Source organism: Ananas comosus, linkage group 13 (assembly GCF_001540865.1).
Source record: "Ananas comosus cultivar F153 linkage group 13, ASM154086v1, whole genome shotgun sequence".
Taxonomy (NCBI): domain Eukaryota; kingdom Viridiplantae; phylum Streptophyta; class Magnoliopsida; order Poales; family Bromeliaceae; genus Ananas; species Ananas comosus.
In genome coordinates, this window is record NC_033633.1 from 9472052 (window position 1) to 9487220 (window position 15169).

The 15169-nt window shown below is 33.2% G+C and overlaps 1 protein-coding gene across 1 annotated transcript; it reads left to right on the forward strand.

Annotated features, from left to right (window-relative positions):
* On the forward strand, window positions 2219-14751 carry LOC109719440 (sodium/hydrogen exchanger 2-like). The gene is made up of 14 exons (XM_020246128.1): window positions 2219-2702; window positions 2841-2959; window positions 3695-3792; window positions 5336-5395; window positions 5501-5547; window positions 5639-5833; window positions 5958-6004; window positions 6196-6262; window positions 6383-6483; window positions 6601-6702; window positions 9417-9555; window positions 9640-9702; window positions 12915-12998; window positions 13695-14751. The coding sequence occupies exons 1-14, from the start codon at window positions 2532-2534 to the stop codon at window positions 14022-14024; spliced, it is 1623 nt and encodes a 540-aa protein (XP_020101717.1). The 5' UTR covers window positions 2219-2531; the 3' UTR covers window positions 14025-14751.

Consider the following 15169-nt stretch of genomic DNA (forward strand, 5'->3'; position numbering starts at 1 on the left):
CATTCCGATTTCGATTCAGGTGGTGAACTAAACAGAATGAGGCAATGGATCATTCTGATTCCGATACCGATCATGACTTTGAACCAAACATACTTTTCATATCTTTTCTTTTTGAGATGAATCTTTATATATTGTCGCTATTATATTTATTAATATTTTATTGTTATATTAACTTTTTATTTGTTGCAATCAATAATCAAATTTAAATTTAATTTCAAATATATATCTCTAATTTAATATCAAATTGTTTTAAATTTTTATTACCTAAAATTTAGAGTTGAAATTTAATTATATAATTTAAATTTAAATTTATAAAATTTTTAAATTAAAATTAAAATTTGAGTTTAAATCATGAATTGAATTGTTTTTGGGTATTAAATTTGAATTAATAATTAAAATTTTTTTGTTGAACTGAATCAAAAATTAAATTTTAAATTTTAAATTAAACATGAATTAAAATTTTGATACTTTTAGTTTAAAATATATATTTAAATTTTATATTTCTCAAAATTAAAATATATATAAAAATATTCAATGTATATCTATATCTACAATTCTATGCGATATATAAATTTAATAAAATAAAAAATAGAACCATATAATGATTATCGACATCAATTATTTAAATTTGAGTTAGAATATAACAGATATTTTCTAATAGTATATAATAAATGAATTTATTTTTTAAATTTAAATTTTGTATTGTAACTTTTGAATAAATATAATGTGTAAATCTATATTAAAATACTTGTTACGTGTGTATATATATTCGAACTATATTGAGCCGTACATCAGCAAATTGATCCCGGCTCGTGTTCTGCAATTAAGATTTCAAGCTGAAAAATTCAACTCTTATTCTGCTAGTTTATTTCAATAAGCGATTGATTTTGAGTTCATTTCGAGCAGAATAAGCTTTGCCACTTAAGATATGTGATAGTAGGAGATTGCTACAATTTAGAAATTTTCCAAAAATAGTAAGCTGAGGGACTTATTTTATCTGTCATTGAGAATTGTGTATATTATTATTATTATTATTATTATTATTATTATTATTATTATTATTATTTAACTATTATTAAATAAAGGTCAATTTGCGTAAAAAATTTACAAGTTTTGAGTTTCTGCAAAACTAGACCGTCTTTTTCGATTTTATAGATTTAGTCCGGATTTTCAGTAAATTGATCTAAATATCCTTATACATTTCTTTCTCCTTTTTTTTTCTCGCTTTTTTTTTTTTTTCTCTCTCCGAGGAAGGAAGCGGAGGCGGAGGCCGAAACGGCGCGCCTTGCCTCTGCCCCTCACACACTCGCCCTTTTCTGTGCATCCCCCGCCCTTGCCTGTGCACCCCTGCTTCCCTCGCTTCCCATCTCGCCGAGACTGCGTCGCGACCCTTTTTTTTTAAATTTTTCTCTCCGACCCTCTTCTACTGCCTCTGCGGCCCTCTGCGATGATAGCGAGGACGACACCACGTTCTCTTCCTCCACCTTTATTGCAAATAGATTTTCTATCCGCCAAACAAATCTGCCGTCTCCACCGCAGCTGCTGGCGATAAAGAGAAAGTGCTTTTCGGGGCCGAGAAGCACGCCGACGAGGTAGGGGGAGAAAAATAATTACACTCCGACGAGTGCGGTCTTTGTAAAAAAATTATAGAAAGAAAAAATAGGAATAATAAAGATAAAAATAAAAAAAATATTTTTTTCTTATAGGAAAGACCAAAAATCATAGAAGAAGAAAGAAAAAAATAAAATTGCACTGTTAAAGTTACACAGTTTTAAAAAATTTTTGCATTGTTTTAAATGAAAGTTACACTTTTGAGATAGAAATTACATTCTTTGGGAGACGAAGGTTGCATTTTTTAGATAAAATTTATATTATTTTTCATTCTTTTCTTCCTCCTACTCCGCCTGTCCCTTCGCTTTCTCGACCTCGTCCTCCTTCCTCTTCAACTCGTAGCTGCCACCACCGTCGTCGTCGTACATGCCCAGGGTGTACATATAAAACAGAAAACAGTTGATTTTGAGTTGATTTTGAGTTCATTTCGAACAGAATAAGCCCCGCCACATAAGGTCTATATTAGTAGGCAATTGCTACAGTTTACAAAATTTCCAAAAATAGTAAGCTGAGTTACTTATTTTATCTGTCATTAAAAATTGGGTATATTATTATTATTATTAATATTATTATTTTATTATTTATTAAATACATTGAGTGGATGCAAAGAAAGTGGGGGAACACATTACAGCTACCGCACTAGTGCAGTGACGGTGATAGAGCGAAACTTTTCGCTACCGCTCTCTCTAGAAACCATTCAAATTCCCTTTTTCCATTCACACTATGAATCACACCCCCAAAACCCTAGAAAAAAATTTGAAAATTCTCCATTATTCTCTCCTTTTCTCCTAATTCAATGCAACCGCCCACCGTTTTCATGCGAATTTGGGGGATCTCTTCCATTTTCCAGTGATCTAAATCGCCCTTTGGGGCTTGGGTTTGGTGATTTAGGGTTCGGGGGGAGGTGAAATCGGGGGGCGATGGGGTTGGATTTGGGAGATTTGGTTACGAAATTGGGGAAGGCGACCTCGGATTACCAATCGGTTGTGTCGATCAATCTCTTCGTGGCGCTGCTGTGCGCGTGCATCGTGATCGGGCACCTCCTCGAGGAGAATCGATGGATGAACGAGTCCATCACCGCGCTCCTCATCGTGAGCGATCTCATCATTGCATTATTGATCTTTGAGGATTTGATTTGATTTTTTCTTTTTGTGTGTGTGTGTTCTTATTAGAATTGTTTTGAGATGTGTTTTGGTGATTTATTTATTTATTTATTTTTGTTGTTGTAGGGGCTGTGTTCTGGAGTTGTGATACTCCTCACCACGCAGGGGAAGAGTTCACATGTTCTCGTGTTTAGTGAGGATCTCTTCTTCATATATTTGCTCCCGCCGATCATCTTCAATGCTGGGTATGATTTTTGTAGGTTTTTCTTTTTTTTTTTTTAAAAAAAACATATTTTACTTCTAATTCTTGCTTCCTCTAGATAGATCCCTATGTTTTTTTCTATTAATTCTCCAATTCCTGCTACTAGGTAGATTTTTTTTGTGTACTCTATATTTTACTAGGTGTTTTAGTGTGCTTATTTTACTTTGGTATATTAAATATATATTTTTGAGGTTGTACTTATCTAGCTGTTGAAATCTCAAAGGGTGAGTTTAGTTTGGAGATAAAGCTTGGGGGGATAACTTAATTAATTAATTAATTTACTTTTATCCCAGGGTTAAAATTTGTGCTTGGTTTTACATTATAGGAGCAATTGTAAATGATTACAGGGACAATTTTGTTGGTATGTATCTTTAAGACACTCACTTGCCGACTACTTTGTTTTAAGAAGGAATCTCATATTCAATGTCTAAAATTTCCTTCTAAATAATTCTTGTATTAATCTTCATATAAATGTACTTTATTGAACCTTGCCTGTGGGAATTTTGACTTGCCTTTTCAGCGCAGCTAAAAGTTTGATTGATTATGAATCCTAAAATCGAGATACGTTATTTCAAGAGAGCCATTTCCTTTATATGCTATAGCAGTCTCATACAGCTTTTAGTATACTGATCTAAGAATGATTAGAACTCTCGATTTTTGTTTGGAGAAGTCGGGTTTGGAGAGACCTTAATATGCTGTCAATTTTGTCCTACTCCAGGTTCCAAGTTAAAAAGAAACAGTTCTTCCGCAATTTCATGACAATCGTACTGTTTGGTGCCGTTGGGACATTGATCTCCTTTGTCATAATTTCACTGGGTAAGTTCGGAGTCTCCGACTATCTCCTGTTTATAGTTACTCTATAATTGTTCATGGGACATGGGCGCCAAGGTTTAAAGTGCTGTGGGACGGGGGCGTGCTGCTGTCTGCCTGGCACGGTACGGCACTTGCACGCTTGCGTGCCGACACATGGTACGCTTGCGTGCCGATGGATACGCATGACCTCCTACTGGCACGCTTTGGCACGGACTTATTTTAGTTTTTTTGATTTCAATAAACTCTTATAATATTATTTTAAAAGATTTAATCAATTAATTATGAATATTTATTATATAAAGCTTACTATACTCATCAATTAACATACTTGTAAGTTTTTTTGTATGTAAAGTACAACTATACCTAATGCAGAATAGAAATTTTTACAGGTTAGAATTTTTAAAATGCAAAGACCTTTTTTTTTTTCTTTTGACTATATTATAGTATTTCTTTTATAAAATACTAAAAAATAATTTTTAAAATTATTTTAAAAAATTATTTTTTAATTAATTCTTTTAAAAAATTAGTAGATCTATCAAAAAAATTAAGCGATAAATTATATGACAAATAAATTAAATAAATTTAAATATCAATTAATTTAATTTAACTTGTAATTTTATCAGTATTTTTAATCTTCTAACGCAAAAATAAAATTTTATGTTTGATGTGCATTAAAATTTATTTATTGAGTTCGATTTTGTTTTCCCTAATTTGGCAAAAGTTTCGCGGTGCGACAAATTTTGATAAAATAATTTGTGAAGAAAAAATGGATGTCTGTGGTAGAAGCAGAGGGATTGGATCTATAAATTAAAAATTTGCCCTATATTGATAAACAAAAAAAATTAAATTATAATTTTTTTTACTTGCCTAACAAATAGATTTTCGATTTGTAATATTTTTTGGGGGTTGTAAGGTACCCAGAATGCTTCGGGTACCCCAAAAAATAAAACAATAAGAAAAAAAGCAAAAAGCAAATAAAAAAAAAAATTTGCACAGTGTCGTGCCGGCACTGTGCCGCGGCATGCATCGCTGTGCCGCTTTGTCTCATGCGGCACGGCCCCACGTGCCGCGGCATGGAGGGGGGTCCGAGACCCCTCCTGTACCGTGCCCCTTTCTTGGTGGTACGGTACGTGCCGCACTGTGCCCGGTGCGGCACGACCGGCACTTGAATCCTTGATGGGCGCTCTCAGACATGAGCTCTTCTGCCATGAGAAATACAAGTTTGCTAGCATCACATTTGCAGCAGTCATGCTGCTTTCTAATATTGGTCATTGTACCCTTGTTTTCGCTTTTCATTATCTTTACGCTGCTATGTAGTTATGATAGCTTTGTTTAAACTATTGTCTTAGCCGTTTACTCAATTCTGTAGTTTCAATCAAGAGAACTTATGCATGGCTTATGATATGGACGTAGTTCCTCTTGCATTTTGCAGTCACTTTAATTTGTTGACGGGAGAAATAATTAGGTAGTATGTTATTCAGTTGGGTACATCACTTGGAGATTTGTTTAACCTAACACCTATCGTCTTGTTCGTCTAATTGTTCAGGTGCAATAGGACTGTTCAACAAACTTGACATAGGTGCATTAGAAATTGGAGATTATCTTGGTACAATCTCATGCGCTCTACCTTGAATTTTTGTCACCTTAATGCCCAATATCTTTTGTTCGAAAATTCTTCATCCCTTGCATGTTTCCACCTATGTATATGCAGCGATTGGAGCAATCTTTTCTGCAACTGATTCAGTTTGCACCTTACAGGTACAAAAAACTTGCATTTTGCATTTTGCATTTTATCCCTAGCTCATGAACTAGCAGATTATGTATTTTAAATTATATGCTTTCAAAACAGGTGCTTAATCAAGAGGAGACACCTTTACTCTATAGTCTGGTCTTTGGTGAAGGTGTTGTTAATGATGCCACGTCAGTCGTGCTATTCAATGCAATTCAGAACTTTGATCTTGTTCATACTGATGCCCTTGTTCTGCTAAAGTTTGTCGGAAATTTCCTTTACCTATTTGCAACCAGCACCTTTCTTGGTGCATTTGTAAGTTTTCTTCATATTAATATTAACATAAACTTTTATTTTGAAATGTGTCCATTCATGCCTTCTTTTTTTCCCCCTATCTTGAAATCATAAGTAAATTGTTGATATTTGCTCCCTTTTGCAGGCTGGGTTGCTTAGCGCCTATATTATCAAGAAATTATATTTTGGCAGGTTTGTGAAAGAAAATAGTTTTTTTCTATGTTCTTCACAATTTTGATAAAATGGCAGGATAAAAAAGTACAGAAAAGTGTTGACTGCCTTGAATTTTCTTTTTCTTCGAGATGTTGAAATGAAATTCTTTTAGCTTTTTTTATTTCCCCCTCTTTTTGCTGATAGTTTGTGACTTTCGTTTTTTTACCTAGACATTCCACTGATCGAGAAGTTGCCCTTATGATACTCATGGCATATCTTTCTTATATGCTTGCAGAAGTGAGTGGCTTCGTCTTTAGTAACTTTTAGATGCTCTTGTCTTTTTTCTATTTTCATGATGCTAGATATTGGTCTTGGAAACGACGGGTTTTGTCACTAACAGCATATTTCCTATTGCAGTTGTTAGATCTGAGTGGTATACTCACTGTGTTCTTCTGTGGGATTGTAATGTCACACTACACATGGCATAATGTGACAGAAAGTTCTAGAATAACTACCAAGTACGTAATCTTTTTGTCTTTGTTTTTTGCTTCTGACGTCCTTTTCGCTCTTTCCAACTAATATGCACTGTTAGGCTAGCTTTTTTTTTTCCATTTATTAACTTTAGTTTCTTGCAGGCATGCTTTTGCTACATTGTCTTTTATTGCCGAAATATTCCTTTTTCTTTATGTCGGCATGGATGCTTTGGACATTGAAAAGTGGAAGTTTGTAAGTAACAGGTAATTTCTTATTTTATTTCAATAGTTGAAGTTCAGGGGTTGTAAGTTTGTTAATTTTTCTATCTTTCACAAGTAATAATCATCCATTTTATCTAGTAGGATATTAATTCTCATTTCCTTGACAATTATTGAATGTTCTTACGGAAATCATGTCTTCATAGAGGTGTTGAATATAAATATTAAAAATATGGTTGTTTTATATAATTTAATACAGCATCAGAAAAGGAGATTCTTGAGTTCGAGTCTCGCCAAGCTCTTAGCATTTTTTTAATTTCCTCCCATTTAATTCAAGCCCACGTTTTAGGCCAATCAAAAAGAGTCTCGAGCTTAGACATGAGGGGAGTGTTGAATATAAATATTAAATCACCGTTCTCTAAAATCTTAAGCTTGTAGAGAACAATGGTCATTTTACATAATTTAACAAGAGGAATATTTCATATTTGGTATCTTTCGACCACAATAAATTCCAAATTGATTTCTCTTATTAGTAGTATACGTCTAGCTAACTTTTACTTGCAAGGTTAAGCCTTTACTACATGAGTGCCTTCATTGAAGGAGATTGCATTAAATCAGTAATAACTAGTTCAGGGTCCGCGCTTCGCGGCGGATCAACATCGGCAACCTAAATCTCAGTTTGATTTTCGATTTAAAATTTAAATTTAAATTTTGATTTTATAGTTGAATTTTAAACTATCATTCAGATTTAAAATTCAAAATTGATGAATTTCAAATAAACATCTTCCAGACTTAGATTTTAAATATTATTTTTAACTTTTAAATATCAAATAGCAAATTTAAAATTTTAGGTTTCAAATATTAGATTTTATATTTTAAATTTTAAAATTCAAAATTTGAATATATAATGTAAAATTTAAAATTTAGGAACTGAAATTTAAAGTTTAAAAATGTAAAATTGTAAAATTTAGTTTAGTAATTAAGATAAAATATAAAATTTTTAAATTTTAAGTTTTAAATTTTAAATTTCAAATTGCAATATTTTAAAAATTAAATTATAAATTGAATTTAAAAACTTTAAATATTAAATTTTGAATATTTTAAAATTTATTTTTACTAATTAAGATAAAATATAAAATTTTTAAATTTTAAGTTTTAACTTTTAAATTTCAAATTTCAATATTTTAAATATTAAAATATAAATTGAATTAAAAAATTCAAATATTAAATTTCAAATATTAAAATTTCAATTTCAAATTTTAAAATTTAAATTTTAAACTTCAACAGTTTATATTTTAAATTTAAATTTAATTTGAAATAAAAAAATTTTAAATTTTAAATATTTAATTTCAAATTTANAAATGGCTCGTTTCTTCTCGGGAAGTTTCACAAATGTAGAGAAGAGAGAGAGAGGTGGCAGTTAAGTGAGAGATAAAACGTGGGTTTAGAGAGAGAGAGAGAGAGAGAGAGAGAGAGAGAGAGAGAGAGGGCGCCTGGTCAAGCCGCCCACCGGCGCCGCGCTAGCATCGCGTGCCTGAACCCACCTCGCGCGCCTGTGCGTCAGCCCATGGGGGGACAGGGAGAGGGGAAGAGAGAGAGGGGGGGTAGGGAAAGGGAGAGGGAGAAAGGGGGGGAGAGAGAGTCGCGCCGCGATCCGCACCCACCCGTGCTGCCACTGTACGCGACCCGCGGTCGGCGCCCGCTCGCGCCTCTCGCGCGCCTGTGCCCGCCCGTGCTGCCGCGTGCGTGCGACCCGCGCTCCTCGCCCTGGCGAAGGGATCAAAGGAGGGGGGCACTGAGAAGCCGACACGTGGCCGCAGTAAAACTTAACTTTTAATATCTATAAACCTATATGAAACCACAATATTTTTTGCCACGTGGCATGTTATCTTTCATTCTCATAGCCCAACTTTAAATCAAACCACCTTCTCTTATTCTCAACGCCCAACCCTTCACCTCCCCACTCCTCTAATTACATGTAAATATGTAATTACATGCACTATATTAATATTCTATCAATGAGTGAGCTTTAAAACTTTAATCCACTCCTCTTCTTCATTAATCTTCCATCCCCTCTCTTTTGTAACTCTTCTGAAATTTTTTTGCCACGTGACATGTCACCTTCATTCCCATAGCCCAACTTTAAATCAAACCACCTTCTCCTTTTCTCAAGGTCTAACCCTTCACCTCCCCATTCCTCTAATTACATGTAAGATGCAACATTTAATTATATGCACCATATTAATATTCTATCAATGAGTGAGTTCTAACTATAATTTTATTTTGTTTAACAGTTGAATTTAGCCATGCAAATTGGTTGTGCTTAACATGATATAGCTTACTACATATCAATAAGCTGTAAATATAAATTTTATTAAAATTTTTAAATTTTGTTTTTGTTATCTACCCGCTGCATTGCGCGGGTTTCTACACTAGTAATCTATAGATAGGCTAATAGCTTGCTCTGGTACTAATTACTCCATAAGAGGACATAGTGTAAATGTGCTGCCAAGAATGCCAAAGTTTTACTCTATTATGCTTCATTTACTATTACATATTCAATGATTTCAAAGATACCAATAAATTGGACCAGGATGGTTAATATTCTTGTGATCCATTTTCTCTATGGCACTTCTGTTTATCACCTTCTAAACTCTTCTACTTCTGTACTGATCTTTTGATAATGTTCTAAGACTGCTAATCTTGAAATTGGACTAATTTGAATGCTTGGATAGCTGATGCATTTTCTATCTTTGCAGCCCTGGCAAGTCAATTAGTTTGAGCGCGATACTGTTGGGCCTGGTATTGGTTGGAAGAGCTGCTTTTGTTTTCCCGCTGTCTTTATTATCCAACTTGAGTAAAAAATCTCCAAATGAAAAAATCACATTTAGGCAACAGGTGAGTTACAGGAATATTAACTTCACTTTTTTGATATATTTATGCTGATTTTCTATGCGTTAACTTCAATTATATGGTCAACAGGTGATAATATGGTGGGCAGGTCTTATGAGAGGAGCAGTATCCATTGCGCTAGCTTACAATAAGGTAGATACTTTTTGCTTTTACTCTACAAGATGTGAAGCTAGTGTTTATCTTTTTTTACAGGTGGTCTTTGCTGCAATTCTTATGAAAGGAGTGTTATCCAATAAGGCCATTTGGTTGGGTCTATTTAATTTTTGGTTTGATTTTGTATTCAAGATCTGCATAGTTCAATTTTTAGTTTGGGTTCAGTAGAGATGTCCATGGACCGGGTCGGGCCTGAGTAGTTAATATACTATACCTAAACCCTAAAGAGAAATTGGTTGGAAAATAAAAACATACCCATTCAACTTCGGGGCTGGTTTGGATTTGGGTACTTAAGTTATTAATATGTCCATTAAGTCCATTTGAGCGAGTCTGGGTAGTGATTGCCCATATACTACCCGCTTAGGATTGGGTATGGGCCAGTTCTAGATCGGGGACGAGTACCTTTGTGGGTATCCATGATATAAAATACAAACTTTATTACAAGATAAGTTCAAAACGAAAATATGAAATTTGCAATAGTTAAACATGTATTAATTACTCTAAAACACATGCAACCACCGTCCCAAACACATACAATATAATAGTTAAAATTATGTTGATAAGTGTAACATATGTAAGATAATTGCAATAAACACATACAACTAGCCATTTAGCATAGACTATAAGTCCAAAACACATGCACCTTTCGGGTCTGGGTCTGGATATGAAAAGTATTCCGAATCCTATCCACCAAGGGTTGGGTCCTAGTCTTGGTCGGGTCCTAGTCGGGTATGGGGGTAAGTTATTTGGACCCATGCTCAAAATTTCAATGGATAATTTTTCTTACCCACATATTACCTGCTTTTAATCGAGTCAGGTGTGGGTAGGATCCGGGTCGAGTACGGGTTATCGGGTATTTTGGACATCTCCAGGGCTCAGTCCAGAATAAGACAACTGTGTACACTCCACCTTCAGTAACCAAGTTTTTTAAGGGTATGTTTGGAGCATTGCATTAAGAGAGGATTGGACTCGAAATAATCCCGACCATCATTAATCCTATGTTTGGTGTAGTCACCGGATTGGACTAAATTAATCCCCCTCCAACAAATAGTTCCCTTCAGGTGGGACTAATTAATTCCATCTAAAGGGTTGGGATTAGGTGGGATTGGATTAGACTCAAGAGGCCTTTGACCGTACGATTATTTAGATCATACTTCTAATTATGTGATTTCAGTTTGAATTGAATTAAATCCATAATTAAATTGAAATTTGAAATTTAAGTATATTTTGAATTAAATTTCAATTTTAAAGTTAGATTTTTTGAATTCAAATTTCAATTTCAAAATTTGATTTTGGACTCGAATTCAAAATGTAAATTCTAATTTTGGATTCGAATTTCAAAATTTAATTTGATGTTGGGTTCAAATTTTAAATTAAAATTTTGATTTTGGATTTGTATGTCAAATTCAATATATATATTTTGAATTCTAATTTCAAATTCAAATTCAGATTTTGAATTCAATTCAGATTTTGGACTTAGTTTTAAATTCAAATTCAGATTTTGAATTCAAATTTCAAATTCCATTTCAGATTTTGATTTTGAATTTCAGTTTTCAATATCTAAATTTGAATTCTGTTTTAAATTCAAATTCAGATTTTGAATTCAAATTTCAAGATAAAAAATTTGGATTTTGAATTCAAATTTCTATTCAAATTCAGATTTTGAATTCAAAATTTCAAATTGAAATTCAGATTTTGAATTCAAATTCCGAATTGTATTTCAGATTTTGAATTGAAATTCTGAAATGTAATTCAGATTTTGAATTCAAATTATAAATTCAAATTTAGATTTTGAATTCAGATTTGAAAATCAAATTCAGATTTCTAATTCAAGTATTAAATTCAAATATTTTCATATTTCTAATTCAAATTTCAAATTCATATTTAGAATATTTCTTGATTCCAAATATCAAATTTAAAATTCAAAATTTGATATCAAAATTCAAATTAATTTCAAAGTGAAATTCAAATTTTGAATTTGATTTTAAATTTCTACTTCAGTTTTAAATCAATATTGAAGCTTTAAATTCGAATTCAAAATTTAAATTTCAGATTTTAAATTGAAAATTAAAATTCAATTTTTAATAATTTAAATTTAAATTTTGAGTTCTAATTCATGCAAAATTAAAATTGTTTGAATTCAAATTTTAATTTTATATTTTGACTTTAATTTAGAAGGTAAGTTTTGAATTCAAACTTAAAGTATCTCAATTCAAATTAAAAAGTAAAGTATGAATTCGATTATAGGTATAAATTTAAATTTTTATTAAATGATCCAATTGTATTTGTTGTTCCAGAACCACCAAATATTGGATAGGATCATAGGATTATCATTTGTCCAATCCAGCCCTAGTTCCAATCCTATTTGGTCCTCCTATGTTTCCTATCCAGTACAATTCTGGGTACCAAACATGCCTTTCGAGGAGATGAGAATTAACTCAGGCATGGCATAACAGTAGTTGATATCTTCATTTATTAAAAGACAGCTAGGCATTTTCTGCAGCAATGCGAGGTTCCAAGATAGCTTTCTTTCATCAATTTCATCTCATCAGAGGAACTTGAAATATTGTCCTAGACTGCCAACTTAAGAAAGCTGAAGCTGTGAAAAACAACATTGATGTGATTTTCTTTCCAACTAGTGTGCCCCATTTATTATATTATGATTATTTACTGTATTATGTAACCTACAGTGGAAAAGGACTTTTTATTACTTGGTGTCAACCCCATAAGTTTTACAATCAAGTCAAATTGCAAACAGAATTTTTAAACTACTACAGTTTGAACTGGATTCTTCCATAATTATCAATTTATCATATCTAATCTTATTCCCAAAAATCTCGAAAGAAAACTTCCCCACTCAGTCTTTAGTTTGACTTCTGTTCATAGGATTCATTATCCTTTGCTAACATCATAAACCATTTTTGCCAATTATCCAAGGACTATCTGCATTTTGACCTTTTTTTTATTACTAAACAAATCAGTTACTTGATAACCACACATATATAAAGCTTTTTAAAAGTATCAATATTCCAGCAAGGCCAGAGCTGGTACCTGTATATCGTACATGAAGTTCTATACATAATTTTGATGCTGTTGATATGGTTTTTTTTTTTTTTTTTTTAATTTGCTCTGCATGAATATATTCTCTCTTGTTCTTACGCACAGACATTTTTGTGATGATACATTTACAGTTCACTAGATCTGGCCATACTCAACAGCCTAGCAATGCAATCATGATCACCAGCACAATCACCGTTGTTCTTTTCAGCACCATGGTAAGATCCTTCTGCCTTCATAGCTCCATGCATGATCAAATGCCATTGGTTAACTATTTACTGAGCAAACACTCCTTTTTCATTCTACAGCTACTAATGTTTTATAATCGCACTATTTGGTTGTTATTGGCTGCTAGTAGTGTCACAGAACAACTCCATTCACGGCTGTAAATGATATGAATTCTAAATTGCTTACTTTAAAATGGTGCTTTGGTAGTTTTCATTCAATCCGGTGAACTTCATTGTTCCAATGAAGCACTAAGAGTGATTTGGTTATTTAATGTGTCAAGTAATTTTCTTCAGCCACTATTCGTGAATATCGACTTCTACTATGAATAAATTTCTCAGGACAACTACAATTGACCTCCATTTAAACAAGATAACTATTCTAGGTCTGTCAAGTATATATAGAGGCTAACTCAAGACTTACTCTTGTCATGAACTACTGCTTAGAGAATTCCTATACTGCGCGCAGCTCAGTTGAGAAAGATAATTTAGCTCCTAATATGGGCAGGAGAAACCCTCTTTATTATTATTATTACTTTTATTATTTTGCTGCTTTCATTATTTTGTCGTATATTTCCCTCCAGTACAATGAACATATTACCCACTTTGTAGATTTTGCTTTTTGTTTTTTTTTGGGGGGATGTTATAAATAGCCATCTGTAACGTATCTCTTTTTGGACCATATTTTAGGTTTTTGGGTTACTGACTAAGCCTCTCATAAGATTCTTGCTGCCTAGAAGACATCTGACCCGGGACCTCAGCATGAATTCAGATCCTCCGAGTCCGAAGTCATTCCTCGCCTCTCTTCTCGAGAACGAGCAGGGATCCGGGGAGGGAACAGGTCAAAATATCACTCGCCCAACAAGCCTCCGCATGCTCCTCACTGCGCCGGCTCGATCGGTCCACCACTACTGGCGTAAGTTCGATGATGCCATCATGCGGCCGGTGTTCGGCGGCCGTGGCTTTGTTCCAGTCGTGCCCGGTTCCCCGACTGAAGCGACTTCCAATGCGTGGCACTGAATGCTAGAAATACACCAAAAGGATGTGAAAGATCAAACCGAGGTCTCGCAAAATTGTGCCCTACCTAAAAGTTATAGGGTTCACGGGGCTTTATGAAATCTTGGGCACACTTTGCGAGGTATCATATCGTGTTCTATTAGTTCATTTTTGCATTCGACTTCTGTATGCTAGTGCCTGTATGCTACTGCTGTAATGCAATGTGTATATGAGAATAGATACTCTGAACCGCACAGCTTGTAGATTACTTTTGTACGCGCATGCATACGTGTTAGTTAAAAGAGTGGTGTCTAGGGTTGTGCTACCAGATGCATTTTTCATAATTAGGATGTAATTTGTTGTATTTTGCTATCATCAGGGGCTGTACTATACAGATACTCAAGTTAATTGCCTATGTAAAAAAGCTGCTTTACGTCGACAAACTAGTTCACCGTGTTTTGTGTAATTCGAGCTTTCGGATATTGTTGTAGCAGATCTGGAATTTGTACAATAGAAGCATGCTGCTGCTTCTGCAAACAATCTTTTGAAAGAGCACTTACTGCAGAAACTATGGCTAAGGTCTCAAATCTGCGAAGTTGTCGCTTCCGTCGGAGAATCGTGTCGTCTGTAGACTGCTTGTTGATTTTCTTGATTTTGATCTGCTGTCTATTTTATCTCTACTTTCATTCTGTTGTATATTTTATGTAAAAATTATAAATCTGGCTAAGAATGTGATGGAGATTTAACTTAATTGGGATAATTTCCTGTGTGTCCCTCTAAAAGTGCGTATTTATATGGATGCCCATATAAAAGTTGAAATATCCTAAATGCTTCTCTAAATATAGAAAACTTTCAAAAATACCCTTTAAAATATATTTTTGTTAAAATCTGCGGTATCGATTTTATCCTTTCATAATTGCCCTTTTAAATGTTCTAATTATTAGAAATAATTTTAACTTTTGTAAATACCTCATAAATTTCAAAGTTTTATAAATTTAAAAGTTATTTAGTTATATTTTCACATTGATTTATGTAAGAATTATATATTCTTAAAGAATAATATTTCTATCTTATTCAATATTATTAAATATTTCTAAATTTTTTTAAAAGGGAGAGAGAAAATAATAAATAGCTGAAAATTTACAAAGTTTTATCATTAATTATAAAGC